At 53.1% G+C, this 17108-nt stretch overlaps 3 protein-coding genes across 3 annotated transcripts; all 3 read left to right on the top strand.

Moving 5' to 3' along the window:
* Positions 1–3133: 3133 nt before the first annotated feature.
* LOC128972859 (protocadherin gamma-A2-like) lies at positions 3134–8980 on the top strand. Its single transcript, XM_054388985.1, has 3 exons — positions 3134–5581; positions 6698–6750; positions 8806–8980. The coding sequence occupies exons 1-3, from the start codon at positions 3134–3136 to the stop codon at positions 8978–8980; spliced, it is 2676 nt and encodes an 891-aa protein (XP_054244960.1).
* An 82-nt stretch (positions 8981–9062) lies between these two features.
* On the top strand, positions 9063–13314 carry LOC128972858 (protocadherin gamma-B5-like). Its single transcript, XM_054388984.1, has 3 exons — positions 9063–11450; positions 11705–11763; positions 13146–13314. Exons 1-3 carry the CDS (start codon positions 9063–9065, stop codon positions 13312–13314), a joined length of 2616 nt encoding a protein of 871 aa, XP_054244959.1.
* Positions 13315–13376: 62 nt separating this feature from the next.
* Positions 13377–16410, top strand: LOC128972856 (protocadherin gamma-A10-like). The gene is made up of 2 exons (XM_054388983.1): positions 13377–15824; positions 16387–16410. Exons 1-2 carry the CDS (start codon positions 13377–13379, stop codon positions 16408–16410), a joined length of 2472 nt encoding a protein of 823 aa, XP_054244958.1.
* Positions 16411–17108: the final 698 nt, after the last annotated feature.

Here is a 17108-nt window from a genome sequence, read left to right as displayed (position 1 = left end):
AGGACTGTCACCCCATGAGTAATAACAAAGTGTTTGAATGCAGTTCAAAGACAACATGCATGTTCCCTTGGGGAAGTACTTGTCTGAGGCCTGGAAGCTGGGCAGTTGTTGGGTGAAATCTACTACCAAGGAGACAATTCACTTTCAGGAAATCCAGAGGATTACAGATGTCCTTTCTGCAAGGCCCTGTTAAAAATTTCAGTCCTGAAGACAGGCTTCTGTAGTGATGCTGCCCAGAAGAGCATTGTACAGCAAAGAAGGAGTGACCCACTGTCCAGCGAACCTGGGAAGGCACAGGCCTGTGTTGTGTTGTTCCATCCTGTTCTGTGCTGTGTTGTGATGCATAAATCCCTGGTCTGCAGGGAGCACTGTTTGCTATTGGTGAAAAAGCCATCTGAGAGCAAGAAGTCCACAAGGAACAGAACTGCTTTCTTACAGGAAAGTCCAAAAATCATCTGAATACCTTAAATGGAGTCTTCATGGCATGCTGTGAGTGGTTGGAGTCCTGGGTGAAGCTGCTGTGCTCCAGGTTCTTCACACTTAACAGGATGTAGGATTATCTATGCTTATCTGTTCCAACAGTATGAGCTATAATAAACACAGATGTAAATGACATCTTAGACAGTTGATGTGTCTCTCTTACTGAGTTGACAAGGAACTTATTTACACCTCTTGGTGTAAAGCAGCTCCTTCTTGGGTCATTCTAATTCAAGGGTCCAGGTGTCTGATGCAGTTTATAACTAGATGGTGTATTACAATTTTGCATACTGTGAAAGGGGGGATATTGTTTCCTGTGTTGGAGAGCTCAAACATACACTGAACTTTCCTGAGGGACTCATCAGAAGTGCTGTTCAGGGTAACAAATTAGGCCAGGTAATAGACAGCCATAACAGATACTTTTCTGGACCCATTGGTCACCAATGCAAGAGAGTAATCAGAGGTGTCAAGACTGAAAGGCAGCCTAGGCTGCCGTTGTCATTCAATGGTGGAGTTCACAGTCCTGAAAGATATGAGTCAGACAAAGAGTCAAGTCTGCACCCTGAATCTTAGGAAAGCAAACCTTCGGCTATTGGAGTTGGTTGATAGGACCCCCTGGAAACTGCCCTCAGGGACAAGGAAGCACAACAGAGCCAGCAGATCTTTAAGGATGCTTTCCACAGAGCATAAGAGCTCTTGATCCTCAGGTGTCAGAAATTGGTTGAAAAAAGGAAAAGACTGGCATGGCTGAATTGAGACCTACTGGTCACACTAAAGGGCAAAAAGAAAATGTAAACAGAGAAAGCAGGGACAGATATTCTGGGAATAGTAAAAGGACATTACCCTTATTGTACTGTACAAGGATGGGGTCAGGAAGGCCAGGGTGTGGCTGGTGCTGAAATCAGCAAGAAACATAGAGTATAAGAGAAAAGGTTTCTACAGGTATGTCAGTCTGTAAAGGAAGTTCAAAAGAAGTGTACCCTGATGAACATGACTGGCAAGATGGTAACAACACACAAGGAGAAGGCTGAGGTACTCAACAACATTTTACCTCCCTTGCAATCTCTCTTCCCACACCTCATGAGTGGAGGGACTTCAAGGCAGGGTGTGAGGGAACACATAAGATCTGAGACCACCTGCAGAATGTGAATATATGTAAGTCTGTGGTACCTGACAAAAGATTCACCAGAGCCTGGAGGAATGGGCAGATGTAGTTGCCAGGCTACTCTCCATGATATTCAAAAAGTACTAGCAGTCAGGTGAAGTCCCCGGAGACTGGAAAAGAGAAATATCACACCCATTGCTAAAAACAGTGGAGTGGAGGAAGCTGAGAACTACCTACCCGGCAGCTCCACCTCTGTGTCTGGGAAGGCACACAGGGCATGGATAGAAGATATAAGACAGGCAGCATGAATTCACCAAAGCATGATTTCACCAGCATGACTTCACCTTCCTGCCCAACCTAGTGGCCTTCCATGATGACACCAAGCCATATGGTGTAGCTGACATGTCTGAGGGGCAGAATGCCATCCAGAGAGACCTTGGCATATTTTGGGAAGTGGGCCCACACAAATTTTATGAGGTTCAACAAAGCCAAATGCAAGGTCCTACTCTTGTGTTGAGGTAACACGGGGGGAGGGGGAGGGAAGGGGGGAATGAAGGTATTGAGAGCAGCCATATGGAGAAGGGCTTGGACACAAATCCACAGTAATGGCAACCTCGACTGTCAGGTTCTGTCACTCTACTCAGCACTACTGGAAACCCACCAGGAGCACTGCATCCAGTTCTGGAGTCCTCAATACACTAAAGACATAGAAATGTTGGAATGGGTCCAGAGGAGGTCACAAAAACAATCAGAGGGATGGAATGACTCTACTGTGAGGAAATGCTGAAAGAACTGAAGTTGTTCAGCCTGGAGAAGGTTCCAGGGAAACCTTCTTTTGACCTTTCAATACTTATATGGGGTTTAGAGGAAAGATGCAGACAGCATTTTTAATAAGGTTTCTGGTAACAGGAAAAGGGATGATGGTTTTAAACTAAAAGAGGGGTGATATAGAATAAAGTGTAAGGAGGAAACTTTTGACACTGAGTATGGGGAAGCACTGTCCCATGTTACCCATAAAGGTGGAGGACACTCCATAAAGCCATTCCAGGTCATATTGGACAGGGCTCTGAGCTACCTGATCTAGTTGAAGAGGCTCCCCGATCACTGTAGAGGGATTGGACTAGATGAACTTTGAGGGTCCCGTTTGACTCAAGCCATCCTATGAAGCAGTGCGCTGTCAGGACTTGTCAGAGAGACGCTCTTGAAGGCACATCGGTCCCGGAGTGCAGTTAGCAGGGACGATCGCGAGGACGGGGCTGCAGATGGAGCCATTTCCCAGCACCAGAGGGCTGCAGATTCTCTCTGTGGCTACGAGTGTCGCTGTCGGATCACGATGGGCCGGCAGCCGGGCGGCGGCTTTCAGAACACCGGAGAGAAACAGACAGCCTGCGGTCCGGTTCTAACCCGGCACGCCGCGCGAGGAGGGATCCGAGCTGCTCGGAGGAACCCGAAGCAGAAGAAGGGTGGCAGGAGAAGCGTGGCGGCGCGCTGACCCACAGACCGGCGCCGGTGAGAGGAGATCCGAGCAGGCAGCTGCTGCCGGGTTTTGCAATGGCGGAGAGAGGGGGGAGCTGGGGTCGGCGGGCGCGGGCCTTGCTGTGCTGTGTCTTGCTGTCCGTGTGGGAGGCGGCGCGGGGACAGCTGCGCTACTCGGTGCCCGAGGAGATACCCAAGGGCTCCTTTGTGGGCGACGTAACCAAGGATCTGGGGCTGCAGATGACGACGTTCAGTGACAGCGACGTCCGCATTTTGGACAAAGGCAGGACGCAATATTTCTCTCTGCACGGGAAGACTGGACATTTGGTGACGGCGGAGAGGATAGACAGAGAGCAGCTGTGCGAGAGGGAGCAGCAATGCGTGCTGCGCTGTGAGCTGATAGTGCATGGGGAAATGAAGGTTTACGGAGTCGAAGTGGAGATCACGGACGTTAACGACAACCCTCCACGGTTCCGAGAGGCAGAAAAAGAAGTGAGAGTGAGCGAAACGACAGCCCCAGGGTCGCGGTTTCCTCTGGCCAGGGCTCACGACCCGGACGCGGGGTCAAATTCTCTCCTGAGCTACGAGCTGAGCGGCAACGAGCACTTCTCGCTGGCCGTTCAGGCGGGACCCGGCAACTATCGCCGTCCTGAGCTGGTTCTCGCCAAGGCACTGGACCGGGAAGAGATCGCGTTTCACGAGCTGGTGCTGAGGGCGAGGGACAGTGGAGAACCGCCCCAGACGGGCACGGCGCGGATCCGCGTGTCCGTGCTGGACGCGAACGACAACGCACCCGTGTTTAGCCCAGCAGAGTATACGGTGCGTGTGCCCGAGGACGTGCCCGTGGGCACCACCCTCGTCACTGTCACAGCCACCGACCCCGACGACGGGCTCTACGGGGACGTGAAATACTCATTTCAAACAGTTTTTGTGAACACCTCTCAGATTTTCCAGTTGAACTCTGACACGGGAGAAATCAAACTGATGCGAAGCCTGGACTTTGAGGAAGGTGACTCCTACGAACTGGAGGTACAGGCAGAAGACTGTGAGGGCCTTTCTGACACGGCAAAAATCACGATCACTGTGACAGATATTAACGACAATGAACCTGACATTTCGGTGCGGTCCACTCTGAGCGAGATCTCTGAGGACGCCCCTTCGGGGACGGTGGTGGCCCTGCTGCATGTGCAGGACCGGGACTCGGGAGCCAACGGACTGGTGCGATGCTCCCTGGACGCAGGAGTCCCGTTCCGTCTGGAGAAGTCGTTTGAGGATTACTACCGCGTGGTGACAACGAGGCAGCTGGACCGGGAGGAGGTGTCGGAGTACAACGTGACGGTGAGAGCGGCCGACGGAGGGTCGCCTTCACTGTGGAGCAGCGCAGTACTGACGTTGCGGGTGCTGGACGTGAACGACAACGCGCCGGTGTTCAGCGAGGCGAGCTACAGCGCCCGGCTGCCCGAGAACAACGCGGCGGGCACGCTGGTGCTGACGGTGCGGGCACGCGACGCGGACTGGGGGCAGAACGCACGCGTGTGGTACCGGCTGGGCGAGGGTCGGGTGCGGGGCGTGCCACTGTCGTCGTACGTGTCGGTGCAGGCGGAGACGGGCGCGCTGTACGCGCTGCACTCGTTCGACTACGAGGAGGTGCGCGAGGTGGGGCTGTGGGTGGTGGCGGAGGACGGCGGCTCGCCGGCGCTGAGCAGCAACGTGTCGGTGCGGCTCGTGATCGTGGACGAGAACGACAACGCGCCGCAGGTGCTGTACCCGCCGGCAGCGGGCGTGTCCGGGGCCGGTGTGGGTGGGTGGTCGGGGGTGGAGCTGGCGCCGCGGTCGTCGGAGCCCGGGGCGCTGGTGGCCAAGGTGGTGGCGGTAGACGCGGACGCGGGGCAGAACGCGTGGCTGTCGTACGAGCTGGCGAAGGCGACGGAGCCGGGGCTGTTCCGCGTGGGGCTGCACAGCGGCGAGGTGCGCACTGCGCGCTTCCCGCTGGCCCGCGACGCTGCCCGGCAGAGCCTGGTGGTGCTGGTGAAGGACCACGGGCGGCCGGCGCTGTCGGCCACGGCCACGCTGACAGTGGTGCTGGCCGAGAGCGTGGCCAAGCTGCTTGCCGAGCTGGGCAGTGAGGCAGCGGCGGCGGGGCCGGGCGAGGCGGCGGGCAGCCTAACGCGCTGGCTGGTGCTGGCTGTGGCGGCCGTCTCCTGCCTCTTCCTCGCCTTCCTGCTGCTGCTGCTGGCATTGCGCCTGCGACGCTGGCGCCGCTCTCAACTGCCTCCGGCGCCGGGCGGTACCTTGCGCTGCGTCCCGGCCACGCACTTCGTGGGCATCGACGACGTCCGCGCCTTCCTGAGCTCCTACTCACATGAAGCGTCCCTCACTGCCGACTCCCGCAAGAGCCAGCTCCGCTTGTCGCCCGGCAGCTGCTGCGACACCCTCCCGGCCCGCCCACTGTCTGAAACATCGGGTGACCTAGTCCCTACGGGAGATCACGTTGCCGAGAATGCTGACCAAGTTTCCCTTCAGGTACGTTGATTTATTTTTTTAATGTCCTTTTGTGAACATGGTGCATATTATTCTTAGTGTAGTCACCGACTTTCCAAAATGGTTGCAGGCTTGGAAATCACGTTTTGCCGTGGTCCCCAGCTCGTGAATGTCACCTCCTAAATATGTGCTGAGTCTGCTCTGAGTGCACTTTATGTGTCGTCTTCTCTACCGGCTGGGCAGTTGAATGTAACTAGTTTTCTCCAAGACTACAAGGTTCTGTTTATGTGTCTTGTGACAGGACAAGGAGTGACTGATTCAAACGAAAGAACAGGAGATTCAGACTAGACAGAAGAAAGAAATGTTACACACTGAGTCTGGCGAGGCACTGGTACAGGTTGCAGAGAGGTATTAGATGCCCCATACCTGCAAGCATTCCAGGACAGGTTGGACACAGCTCTGAGCAGCCTGGTCTACTTGAGGACATCCTGCCTTACTCTTGGGGAGTTGAACTAGACTGGTCATTAAGGGTCCCTTCCAACCTAACCAGTTATATGATGGTATGGTTTCTGGTACCTAGTTCTCAGAATTTCATTGCCAGCTTTCAAATCCTGGTATAATTGGGCAACATCATAGTCCAAAAGCCAACATTTATGAAGTCTCACGTTACTTGGAAGTCCACCTTCAACAAATTAAATAATCAATCCCACTTAAGGACATTCAGAGTTCTAGGAATTCATATTATGTGGTGAAAAATTCAACTGATATCTCAATGACTTTTCTCTTACTGTTGGGTTTTGTGACTCAGCCTTTGGATTTGATACAAATGGATTCATCTATAGGTGTACAGACACCAAAAATAGAGTATATTCACTATCATATAGAGTAAAAATATTTTCCAACAAAGTATGATTCCTCACAGTCTGTTTATGTGTGTCTAATTTCAGAATATGAGTTGACCTGAGATTATAAAATATTTTACTCTTTGGTTTCCATATAATATTAGACCATTTTTTCCCTGCCAAACATGACACTCAATTCTGAGAGTACATCCACCAAACAGGCTGTCCCACAAACTGTTTGCCTTATTTCCTCTATTATGATTGTTCATCATGGGCTGAAGTGGCTTTTAAAACTTTTTTTGTGCTCATCCTAAAGCTTGCCAAAAGAAATGTGGCTTTGTACAGGTGCACTTTTTGTGTGGTGGGAATGTAAGATGAGATGTAACCTCATGCTGCAAATGAACTGCAAAAGACTTTGTGGTCTTTACCCTTTTCTGCTGCCATCCATCAGACATGAACTAAAATGCTATATGATGCAGGTTGGTTCTTAACTGCATCCTCCTGGGACTTAATTGTTCTGTGTCAGCAGGCTTGGGTACAAGGTAAGAAAAAGAGATCCTGGAAGTAGAAGACACCAGTCTCCACATGAAAAGAGTGATTTGGAGTGTGCTTCAGTGTGTGAAGATGAATGAAAATGTGCCTCTGGGTTGTGGCAGGCAATTCTCTCTATAAAGGAAGCAGTGAATTGACCACAACAGCTTTCATCAAAGCTGTCCTGCCCCTATATAAATATCCACATAATTATTTAGAACTGATAGAGATGCTCACTGGCTTGATACTTATTGAATCCTGAAACACCACAAACTCAAAATAATTTCTCCTTCTGATAGTTTATTCATTTGCTACAGTGAGTTAAGAGGAGTGTGTCCAGCAGATCGAGGGAGGTTCTCCTGCCCCTCTCCTCTGCTCTAATGAGACCTTGCCTGGAATATTGCATCCAGTTTTGGGATCCCCAGTTCAAGATAGACAGGGATCTACTCAAGAGAGTCCAACAGAGGGCTACATGGATGATGAAGGGACTGGAGCACTGCCCTCTGAAGAGAGGCTGAGAGACCTGGGGATGTTTAGTCTGGAAAAGAGAAGACTGAGAGGAGATTTAGTGAATGTCTATAAATATCCGAGGGCTGGAGGTCAAGAGGCAGGGGACAGGCTCCGCTCAGTTGCACCCTGGGATAGGACAAGGGGCAATGGATAGAAACTACAGCACAGGAGGTTCTACCTCAACATGAGGAGGAACTTCTTCACTGTGAGGGTCACAGAGCCCTGGAACAGGCTGTCCAGACAGGTTGTGGAGTCTCTTTCTCTGGAGACTTTCAAGACCCCTCTGGATGTGTTTCTGTATGACCTGTGCTGTATGGTCCTGCTCTGGCAGGCAGGGAGAAATCAATGATCTCTGTAGGTCCCTTCCTACCCCTAACATCCTGTGATCCTGTGAGTTGTGCCTAGGAAACAGCTGGAGGAAAACAAATTATCCTCCATTGGATGAACGTCTAGAGTTAGCAGGAAAACATCTTTTCTAATAACAACTAACTAAGAAGAGGAGGATGTCTTCACATGGGCATCTATAGAGGCACAGTGTTGGTGTCTATGCTAAACCTACTCCTCCAGGTAAGTAGTGTGGAGAGTTTTCTAACTTTTTTTAGTCTTTCACATAAGGACCTGTAGTGATACTTCCTTCAGCATTTGTTTTGTCTTCACAATAAAGAGACAAAGATTTAATGTACAGGAGGGATACAAAGGCCTTGAGGGATCTGTCCATTTTCTCTTAGTTTGTTCAAGCTGTGGACATTAGACAGAAAATATTCTTAATGTTTGAGACTTTCTGCAGTAATGGCCAGCTTAGGAGATGAGGAAGTGGTTTTTGAGAGATACAGAAAAAAAACCGTGGCTGTATGGCACCGGTACAATAATGCTGGATTTTGAATGATGAAAGAGATGGGATCTGGTAAATCTAATGTGACTGCTGTGGTTTTCTCAGTAGCTTGGACTCCTGGCTTTGCTTGTCCATCAGAAATCCACATTCAACGCAGAAAGCTAAGGTCTAGCTCGAAATTTCCCAATTATGCAAAATTTCCTAATTATGGAAAACCCTCTGTCTACCGTCAGTGTTTAAGTGTTAGGCCTGTCCTGTTGCTCTCACGGTGGTGAGGAGATGGCAACGGGAGATGGCTAGCCAAAGTCCACTAAGATCACTGTGAAGAAGAAATAAAGAACCTGAGCCGCATCCTCCAGGCAATGGGGGATGACTTGTGCCAAATTTCAGCACATATGTAAGTTTTCTTTTTCGCGCCGGTGATGACACCTATCTTTTCAGACCCCGCAGTGACAGTAGTTTAAGAACTTACATATCAGGACTTTCGGGCTGTTTTCCTTTCGGACGCTGCGGTTCTCGGAATTGAACTCAGGGTGTCACTGTTGGCCAAGGAGGAGAAGCAGTTCCGCCCTAGCCAGCCTCGGCGCCCGCGCAGTGCGGTTCCGCGCGGAGCAGAACGGAGAGGAGAGCAGGAACTGCCCGAACACAGCCCGTCCTCCCACCGGCAACCCGGATTTCATGTATTTTGTGCCTCTCAACACTGACTCAGCTGCTCGGAAAGCCTAATTATAAATAATCTGCAGAATACGCTTCATCAAAGCAGAGAATGGAGGTTCGGCCGGCAGGGCAGGGCGGGGCAGCAGCCGGAATGGTCGCGCTGTTCGCTCTGCTGTTGCCGGTGTGCTGCAGGGCGGTACCGGAGCTGATCCGCTACACCATCCCCGAGGAGCTGGGCAGAGGTTCGCTCGTGGGGCCGCTGGCGCGGGACCTAGGGCTGAACCCGGCAGAGCTGCCGGCACGTAAACTGCGGATCGTCTCTGGTGACGAAATGCGATACTTCACTCTCGGAGAAGACAATACAAATCTGTGGGTAAACGAGAGGATAGACCGAGAAAGCATCTGCGGGGCCGTGTCGCCCTGTGTTTTCAATTTGGAAGCAGTCGTAGAAAACCCTTTCTATATATTCCACGTAAGTGTTACCATCGAGGATATCAATGACAATGCACCCCAGTTTGATAGAGAATTCGTTGCCGTGGAAATGATCGAATCCACCCGTCCTGGAGCCAGGTTCCCACTGGGCAGTGGAAGAGATCCTGACATTGGGACGAACTCATTACAAAACTACCAACTTAGCCCTAACCCGCTCTTCTCCCTTGTAGTGAAGGAGAGTACTGATGGGACGAAACAGCCGGAATTAGTGCTGGAGAAAAGCTTAGATCGAGAAAAGCAGAGAAATCACCATTTGATCCTAACGGCATTGGATGGCGGGGATCCAGTTCGATCCGGGACAGTCCAGATTAACATTAGCGTGACCGACGCAAATGACAACACGCCGGTATTCACCAGGGAGATCTACAAAGTTCGACTGTTGGAAAACCTTCCAGAGGGCTCCTTAGCTTTCCAGGTGAAAGCTACTGACAGCGACGAAGGCACAAATGCAGAAATTACCTATTCCTTCAGTGACATCGCAAACAGTGCTCGCCAGCTCTTCACTCTGGACTCCAGGACAGGGGACGTGAAAGTCACAAGCCTATTAGATTATGAAGAAGGAAAACATTATGAAGCGACAGTTGAAGGAAAGGACGGGGGCGGGCTGAGTGCGCACACCAAAGTTCACATTGACATTTTAGACGTGAACGACAATGCACCAACCATTTCCCTCCTGCCTATCTTGAACCCAATACCAGAAGATTCGGTCCCAAGCACTGTTGTAGCTTTGATCAACGTCCGTGATAGAGACTCGGGGGATAACGGAGCAGTGAGCTGTAACATCGATGGTGATTTGCCTTTCAAACTAGAATCTTCATCAGAGAACACGTATAAACTAATAACAGCCAGTGAGCTGGATAGAGAAACGGTCTCCGGCTACAATATCACCATCAGTGCCAGGGACCGGGGCAGCCCGAAGCTGTCTAGCAGAGCTGCGCTGGTGCTGGAAGTGTCGGACGTGAACGACAATGCACCGCTGTTCGAGGAGGAGGTCTACAGCGCCTACGTGGCCGAGAACAACGCGGCAGGAGCGCCGGTGCTACGCGTGCTGGCACGGGACGCGGACGCGGGCGCCAACGGGCGCGTCAGCTACTGGCTGGGGGGCAGCAGCGCGGACTCGACACCGCCGCCGGTGTCGGTGGATGCGCAGAGCGGCGCCGTGTACGCGCAGCGCTCCTTCGACTACGAGCAGTGCCGCGAGTTCACGGTGACGGTGCGGGCACAGGACGGCGGGGTGCCGGCGCGCAGCTCCACAGCTACGGTGCGCATCTTGGTGCTGGACCTCAATGACAACGCGCCGCGTGTGCTGTGGCCGACGGCGGCGGCAGCAGGAGGCGAGGCGCCGCCGTTCGAGGTGGTGCCGCGCACGGCCGAGGTGGGCTACCTGGTGGCCAAGGTGGTGGCGGTGGACGCGGACGCAGGGCGCAACGCGTGGCTGTCATACGAGCTGCTGCAGGCGCCGGAGCCGGCGCTCTTCCGCCTGGGGCTGCACAGCGGCGAGGTGCGCACGGCGCGGGCCGTGTCGGAGCGCGACGCGGCCAAGCAGCGCCTGGTGGTGCTGGTGAAGGACCACGGGCAGCCGGCGCTGTCGGCCACGGCCACGCTGCACGTGGTGCTGGCCGAGAGCTTGCAGGAGGCGCTGCCGGAGCTGAGCGAGCGGCCGGCGGGCGCGGACTCGCCGGCGGAGCTGCAGTTCTACCTGGTGCTGGCGCTGGCTCTGCTGTCGGCGCTCTTCCTGCTTAGCCTGGTGCTGGCGCTGCTGGCGCGGCTGTGGAGGGCCGGGCCGCCCGCCGTCCTGCGCTGCCTGGGCGCGCAGCGGTTTTCTCTGGCTGGCGCCGCCTTCCCGGCCGACTTCTGCGAGGGCACCTTGCCTTACTCCTACAACCTGTGCGTGGCGCCGGGACGCGCCCTGACCGAAGCCGCTTGGCCTCCACCTCCCAGCGTGCCCGCGGAGGAGTTGCAGGGCGGGGAGTCCTGCGGGAAGCCGAGCCCGAGCAGCAGCGGCTCCGTCGCGAGAGACCCGCCCGCCGACCCGGACACGACACAGGTCGGTAAACCCGAGCTTTCTCTTTTTTCTTTTTGACCCTTTCTGAGCCTCCGTACTGTTTTCACTTGAATTATTGCCGGGTGATGTGGTTGCGAAGTGCTGCTCCGTGTCTCTGTGAAGGAAAGAAGGAATGAAGGAAGGAACGGAGTATCTCCCTTCCACTCAAGAATATACAGCTAGCGGCAGCACATCTTGGTTCTTCGTTGATTGTACGTTCAGTTGCAGCTGGGATCTTTTGTCTTTGTCTCGTCTAGTTGGGTTCTTTACCATCCTGGGTGGTAGTTCCTTCTTTTCCGACCATCTCTGACCATGCGTGAGTGTGGATGATCAATGAGATGTCGAGAAAAAGAAATAATCTCCTGGTTGTATCTCAGAATTTTTTATTTCATGTTCCCAAAGCGAGGTGCTTTGACCTTCTATATCACATTGATAGATGGATTCAAAACCGAGGAATTCGTTCTCTATCTCTTTCTGCAGTCATTGTCCTTGCTTCTTTAAAGGGTGAGCATATCGACAACGACACGGGAATACACTAATGACAGCAATTAACCATTTGAATGTGCACATTTACAAATGATCCGCACATTTCAGGATGAGCTGCTGTGCTTGTCATCTGCGCTCCTGCAGTGCTTTTTGTGAAAAGGTGGCCTACTAACTCAGAAACAGGAGAGTCAGTGATTTAATGACGTTGCAAATATTCAGACCTTCATTTCACACAAAACAAAAGCCCGTTCCTAGTCCTTCAAACTGTCGGACCATTTTTAGTAGTGTCTATAAGCAGCAAAATTTATGTAGGCTCTTTAAAAGGTCAAAGGGGATGCTTTCTGCCTCCTGGGTAGTTGTGGTACAGTCAGTGAGATGGGGTGAAGTGACCAACCGTCAGAAACCAGTGCATGTGGCAGAGAATGATTTTCGAGCACTGTGTTTCCAAGACTCAAACAGAAATGCCAGTGCCACCTTCCTAGGAGGTCTAAGAGTTTAGCGATATTAGATTCTCCATTTCGTTTGACAGACATCACCTTTAGCCTTTAATTTTTTACCATGATAACTGTGTAGCTAATATGAAACGTGTTCCCTATGACCTACAGTATTTAAAACAAAGTTCCTATCTCTTGAGTTAATTTTCTGATATCTCTGGCTTTACAGAAAAGGGCGTATCAGTTTTAGTATTTCTGAACCTCCTTTGTCTTTTTGCTCTTCTATCCATCATTAAAATAGAAATTATATAAAAAGTCAGACTCTTAATACTCTACACGTCATCTTATGAAAAATAAGAATTTTGGTTTATATCTATTGCCGTTAGCAAGTCAATTTTCCCAACCTAAAGGAAAAAAGAAAGGCTCTGATAGAGAAAACAATGGATTGGAGAATAAACCAGTACACAAAATAACAGGTCTCTACTTGAGGGAGTCATTTCGTTGCTGCTAATTTCAGCAGCAATTTCCAGTGCTGGTCTGAATGTGCCTGTATGACGCTTTGTGATCTGCAGAATGGATGTGAGGCAAAATTAATTCAGGTAAGACTGATAGAAAAAATTGAGATTTCTGGTGCAGATTATGCTTTCGGATGCCTGAGACAATACAAGTGCTATTCTACACATGTGATTACGAAAACTCAGTGTTATATCACCATTAAATTACAATAAAGGACCACTAAAAGTCATGAGCATCTGCATGCAGCACTGTGTGGCTGCAGTTCCGGGAGAAGACTGCGGGCGCCGCTGTTGACCGAGGAGGAGCCAGAGGAAGCCGGAGCGCTGCAGGCAGCCCCGCCCGCTGCGGCCCGGCTCGCTCTCTGGCTGGCTCGGAGTCGGAGCGATCTGCGAGCGTCCCCGCGGTGCGGAGCCGAGCTGCAGCGAGCCTGAGGGGTCGGCGGAAGCGGGAAACCGGAGTCAGAGGAGGATCTCGATCCGTTGGGGCGGCGAAGATGTGTGCAGTGGATAGGCGCTGGAGCCGGCGGGCGCGGGCCTTGCTGTGCTGCGTTCTGCTGTCGGTATGGGAGGCGGCGTGGGGACAGCTGCGCTACTCGGTGCCCGAGGAGATACCCAAGGGCTCCTTCGTGGGAGATGTGGCCAAGGACCTGGGGCTGCAGATGACGACGATCACTGACAGCGGCATTCGCCTTGTCTCGGAAGGTAGGACGCAGTATTTCTCTCTTCACGGGAAGACGGGGCATTTGATGACGGCGGAGAGGATAGACAGAGAGCAGCTGTGCCGGCTGGTGGAGAAATGCGTGCTGCGGTGTGAGCTGATAGTGGAAGGGGAAATTAAGGTTTATGAGATCGAAGTGGAGATCACGGACGTTAACGACCACTCTCCCAGCTTTCGAGAGACAGAAAAAGAACTGAGAGTGAGCGAGAGGATAGCTCCTGGTTCACGACTTCCTCTGCCTGAGGCTCACGATCTGGACGCAGGATCAAATTGCCTGCTGAGCTACCAGCTGAGCGGTGACGAACACTTCTCGCTGGCCGTGCAGGGGGGCCCCGGCGGCGATCGCCGTCCCGAGCTGGTGCTTGCCAAGGCACTTGATCGGGAGGAGACCGCGTTTTACGATCTGGTGCTGAAGGCGAAGGACAGCGGAGAGCCGTCACGGACGGGCACGGCACGGATCCGCGTGTCCGTGCTGGACGCGAACGACAACGCACCCGTCTTCAGTTCTGCAGAGTACACGGTGCGTGTGCCCGAGGACGTGCCCGTGGGCTCCCCCCTCGTTACTGTCACAGCCACCGACCCCGACGAAGGATTGAACGGCCATGTGAGATATGTTTTTAATAAAATCTCAGACCGAGCGTCGGAGCTTTTCCAGCTCGACCATGAGACAGGAAAAATATTTCTTAAGGAGAAACTGGACTTTGAGGAGATCTCCTCACATGAATTAGAGGTACAGGCACACGATGGAGAAGAACTTTTCGACATGGCACAGGTCACAATAACCGTGACAGATGTCAATGACAACGTGCCCGAGATTTCTGTCAGGACGACGCTCAGCGAGATCTCTGAGGACGCACAGTCGGGGACTGTGGTAGCCTTGCTGTACGTGCAGGATCGGGACTCGGGGGCCAACGGCCAGGTACGGTGCTCCCTGGGCGCGGGAGTCCCTTTCCGACTGCAGAGCTCTCGCGGCAGCTACTACAGCGTGGTGACGACGAAGGAGCTGGACCGGGAGGAGGTATCGGAGTACAACGTCACAGTGAGAGCGGCCGACGGAGGGTCGCCGTCGCTGTGGAGCAGCACGGTGCTAACCCTCAAGGTGCTGGATGTGAACGACAACGCGCCGGTGTTCAGCGAGGCGAACTACAGCGCCCGACTGCCCGAGAACAACGCGGCGGGCACGCTGGTGCTGACGGTGCGGGCACGCGACGCGGACTGGGGGCAGAACGCACGCGTGCGGTACCGGCTTAGCGACGGGCGAGTGCGGGGCGTGCCACTGTCATCGTACGTGTCGGTGCAGGCGGAGACGGGCGCGCTGTACGCGCTGCGCTCGTTCGACTACGAGGAGGTGCGCGAGGTGGGGCTGTGGGTGGTGGCGGAGGACGGCGGCTCACCGGCGTTGAGCAGCAACGTGTCGGTGCGGCTCGTGATCGTGGACGAGAACGACAACGCACCGCAGGTGCTGTACCCGCCGGCGGCGGGCGTGTCCGGGGCCGGTGTGGGTGGGTGGTCGGGGGTGGAGCTGGCGCCGCGGTCGTCGGAACCCGGGGCGCTGGTGGCCAAGGTGGTAGCGGTGGACGCGGACGCAGGGCAGAACGCGTGGCTGTCGTACGAGCTGGCGAAGGCGACGGAGCCGGGGCTGTTCCGCGTGGGGCTGCACAGCGGTGAGGTGCGCACTGCGCGCTTCCCGCTGGCCCGCGACGCTGCCCGGCAGAGCCTGGTGGTGCTGGTGAAGGACCACGGGCGGCCGGCGCTGTCGGCCACGGCCACGCTGACAGTGGTGCTGGCCGAGAGCGTGGCAGAGCTGCTGGCCGAGCTGGGCAGTGAGGCAGCAGCGGCGGGGCCGGGCGAGGCGGCGGGCAACCTGACGCGCTGGCTGGTGCTGGCTGTGGCGGCCGTCTCCTGCCTCTTCCTCGCCTTCCTGCTGCTGCTGCTGGCATTGCGCCTGCGACGCTGGCGCCGCTCTCAGCTGCCTCCTCCAGCGGGCGGGGTCTTGCGCGGCGTCCCGGCCACGCACTTCGTGGGCATCGACGGCGTCCGCGCCTTCCTGAGCTCCTACACACATGAAGTGTCCCTCACTGCCGACTCCCGCAAGAGCCAGCTCTGCTTGTCGCCCGGCAGCTGCTGCGACACCCTCCCGGCCCGTCCTCTGCCCGACGAGCCTGCCTCGCTGCTCGGAGAGGACCCTGTCGGTGCCCCGCCCCACGACCCCAACCATTTTGCGGTGAGTACCTCTCCAAAGGTCTTCCTGATTTTTTTCTCTCTCTCTCTTGATTTCTAGTTATTATTTTCACACTTTCTTTCACTAGTGCAGTCAGGGAAGAGGAGGCAGAGTTGTGCACGCATTACCAGTCTTTTGTGTGGTGAAATGGCATTTTAAGTTCTTGCAAATTATTAGGGTCTAAGAATACCTTCCTGATTTTGAAGGACTGGAGTCTAGAGTCATGGGATCTGTGAGGGAAGGGCTGCTGAAGGTCACTATAGCTAATGTTTGCTCTTCTCATTCAATGTGAATTTCTCCTTCCTGTAAAAGTTTGGCCTGTTTTGGGATGTCTGGCAGTTTTTTATGGTCTCTTTGTAGCTTGTTGTGATGCTTTTAATTAGCAACTTAATTCTTTCCTTATGACAAGTGCCATAATGGGATCTGTGGGAGAATCCAACAGTCTTTTCATTTCCTACTGTGTATCTTAATTGTGTATGCACTCTAAATGCCATTATCTAGAAGAGTATTTTCTGATCCCTTCCTTTCTAGATGTCTTAACTTGTTGCCTTTCTTGCTTTCCTAGGAAACACTTTCAAAGATCTGCTGATGTTTTGTTGGTATTAACATTGGTGTGAGTGTAAGGGATGAGAGAGTATTCTCAGTAATTTCTGGTTCTGACACAGCTTTTCTTGTGACTGATAGTTACTGGCTGTAGATGTAAACATTTTCTTAAATATTGTAGGAACACATATCTTCCAAACTGAGCATGTTCTTGATGGTGATGTCAAGCTTATACTGATAACTGAATTTTTAACTGAGCTGCATGTGCCATGGGCAGAGAAGTCTCTTCCTGTAGCTGTATTGTGATCTATGTTCTCTCTAAGAGAATCACAGAATCATAGAATCGTTAGGGTTGGAAAGGACCTCAAGGATCATCTAGTTCCAACCCTGCTGCCTTGGGCAGGGACGACTCACACTGGAGTAGGCTGCTCACAGCCACATCCTGCCTGGCCTTAAAAACCTCCAGGGATGAGGATTCTGCCACCTCGCTGGGCAACCTGTGCCAGTGTCTCACCAGCCTCATTCTTCCTGACATCCAACCTGAATCTACCCACTTCTACTTTTGCTCCATTCCCCCTAGTCCTATCACTGCCTGACATCCTAAAAAGTCCCTCCCCAGCTTTCTTGTACACACCCTTAAGATACTGGAAGGTCACCAGAAGGTCTTCTGGGAGCCTTCTCTTCTCCAGACTGAACAGCCCCAACTCTTTCAGCCTGTCCTCATAGGAGAGCAGCTCCAGCCCT

The sequence above is a fragment of the Indicator indicator genome, chromosome 18, assembly GCF_027791375.1.
Source record: "Indicator indicator isolate 239-I01 chromosome 18, UM_Iind_1.1, whole genome shotgun sequence".
In the NCBI taxonomy this organism is placed as follows: Eukaryota; Metazoa; Chordata; class Aves; order Piciformes; family Indicatoridae; genus Indicator; species Indicator indicator.
Note: the sequence above shows the minus strand (reverse complement) of the source record. Positions and strands in the feature narration are given on the sequence as shown.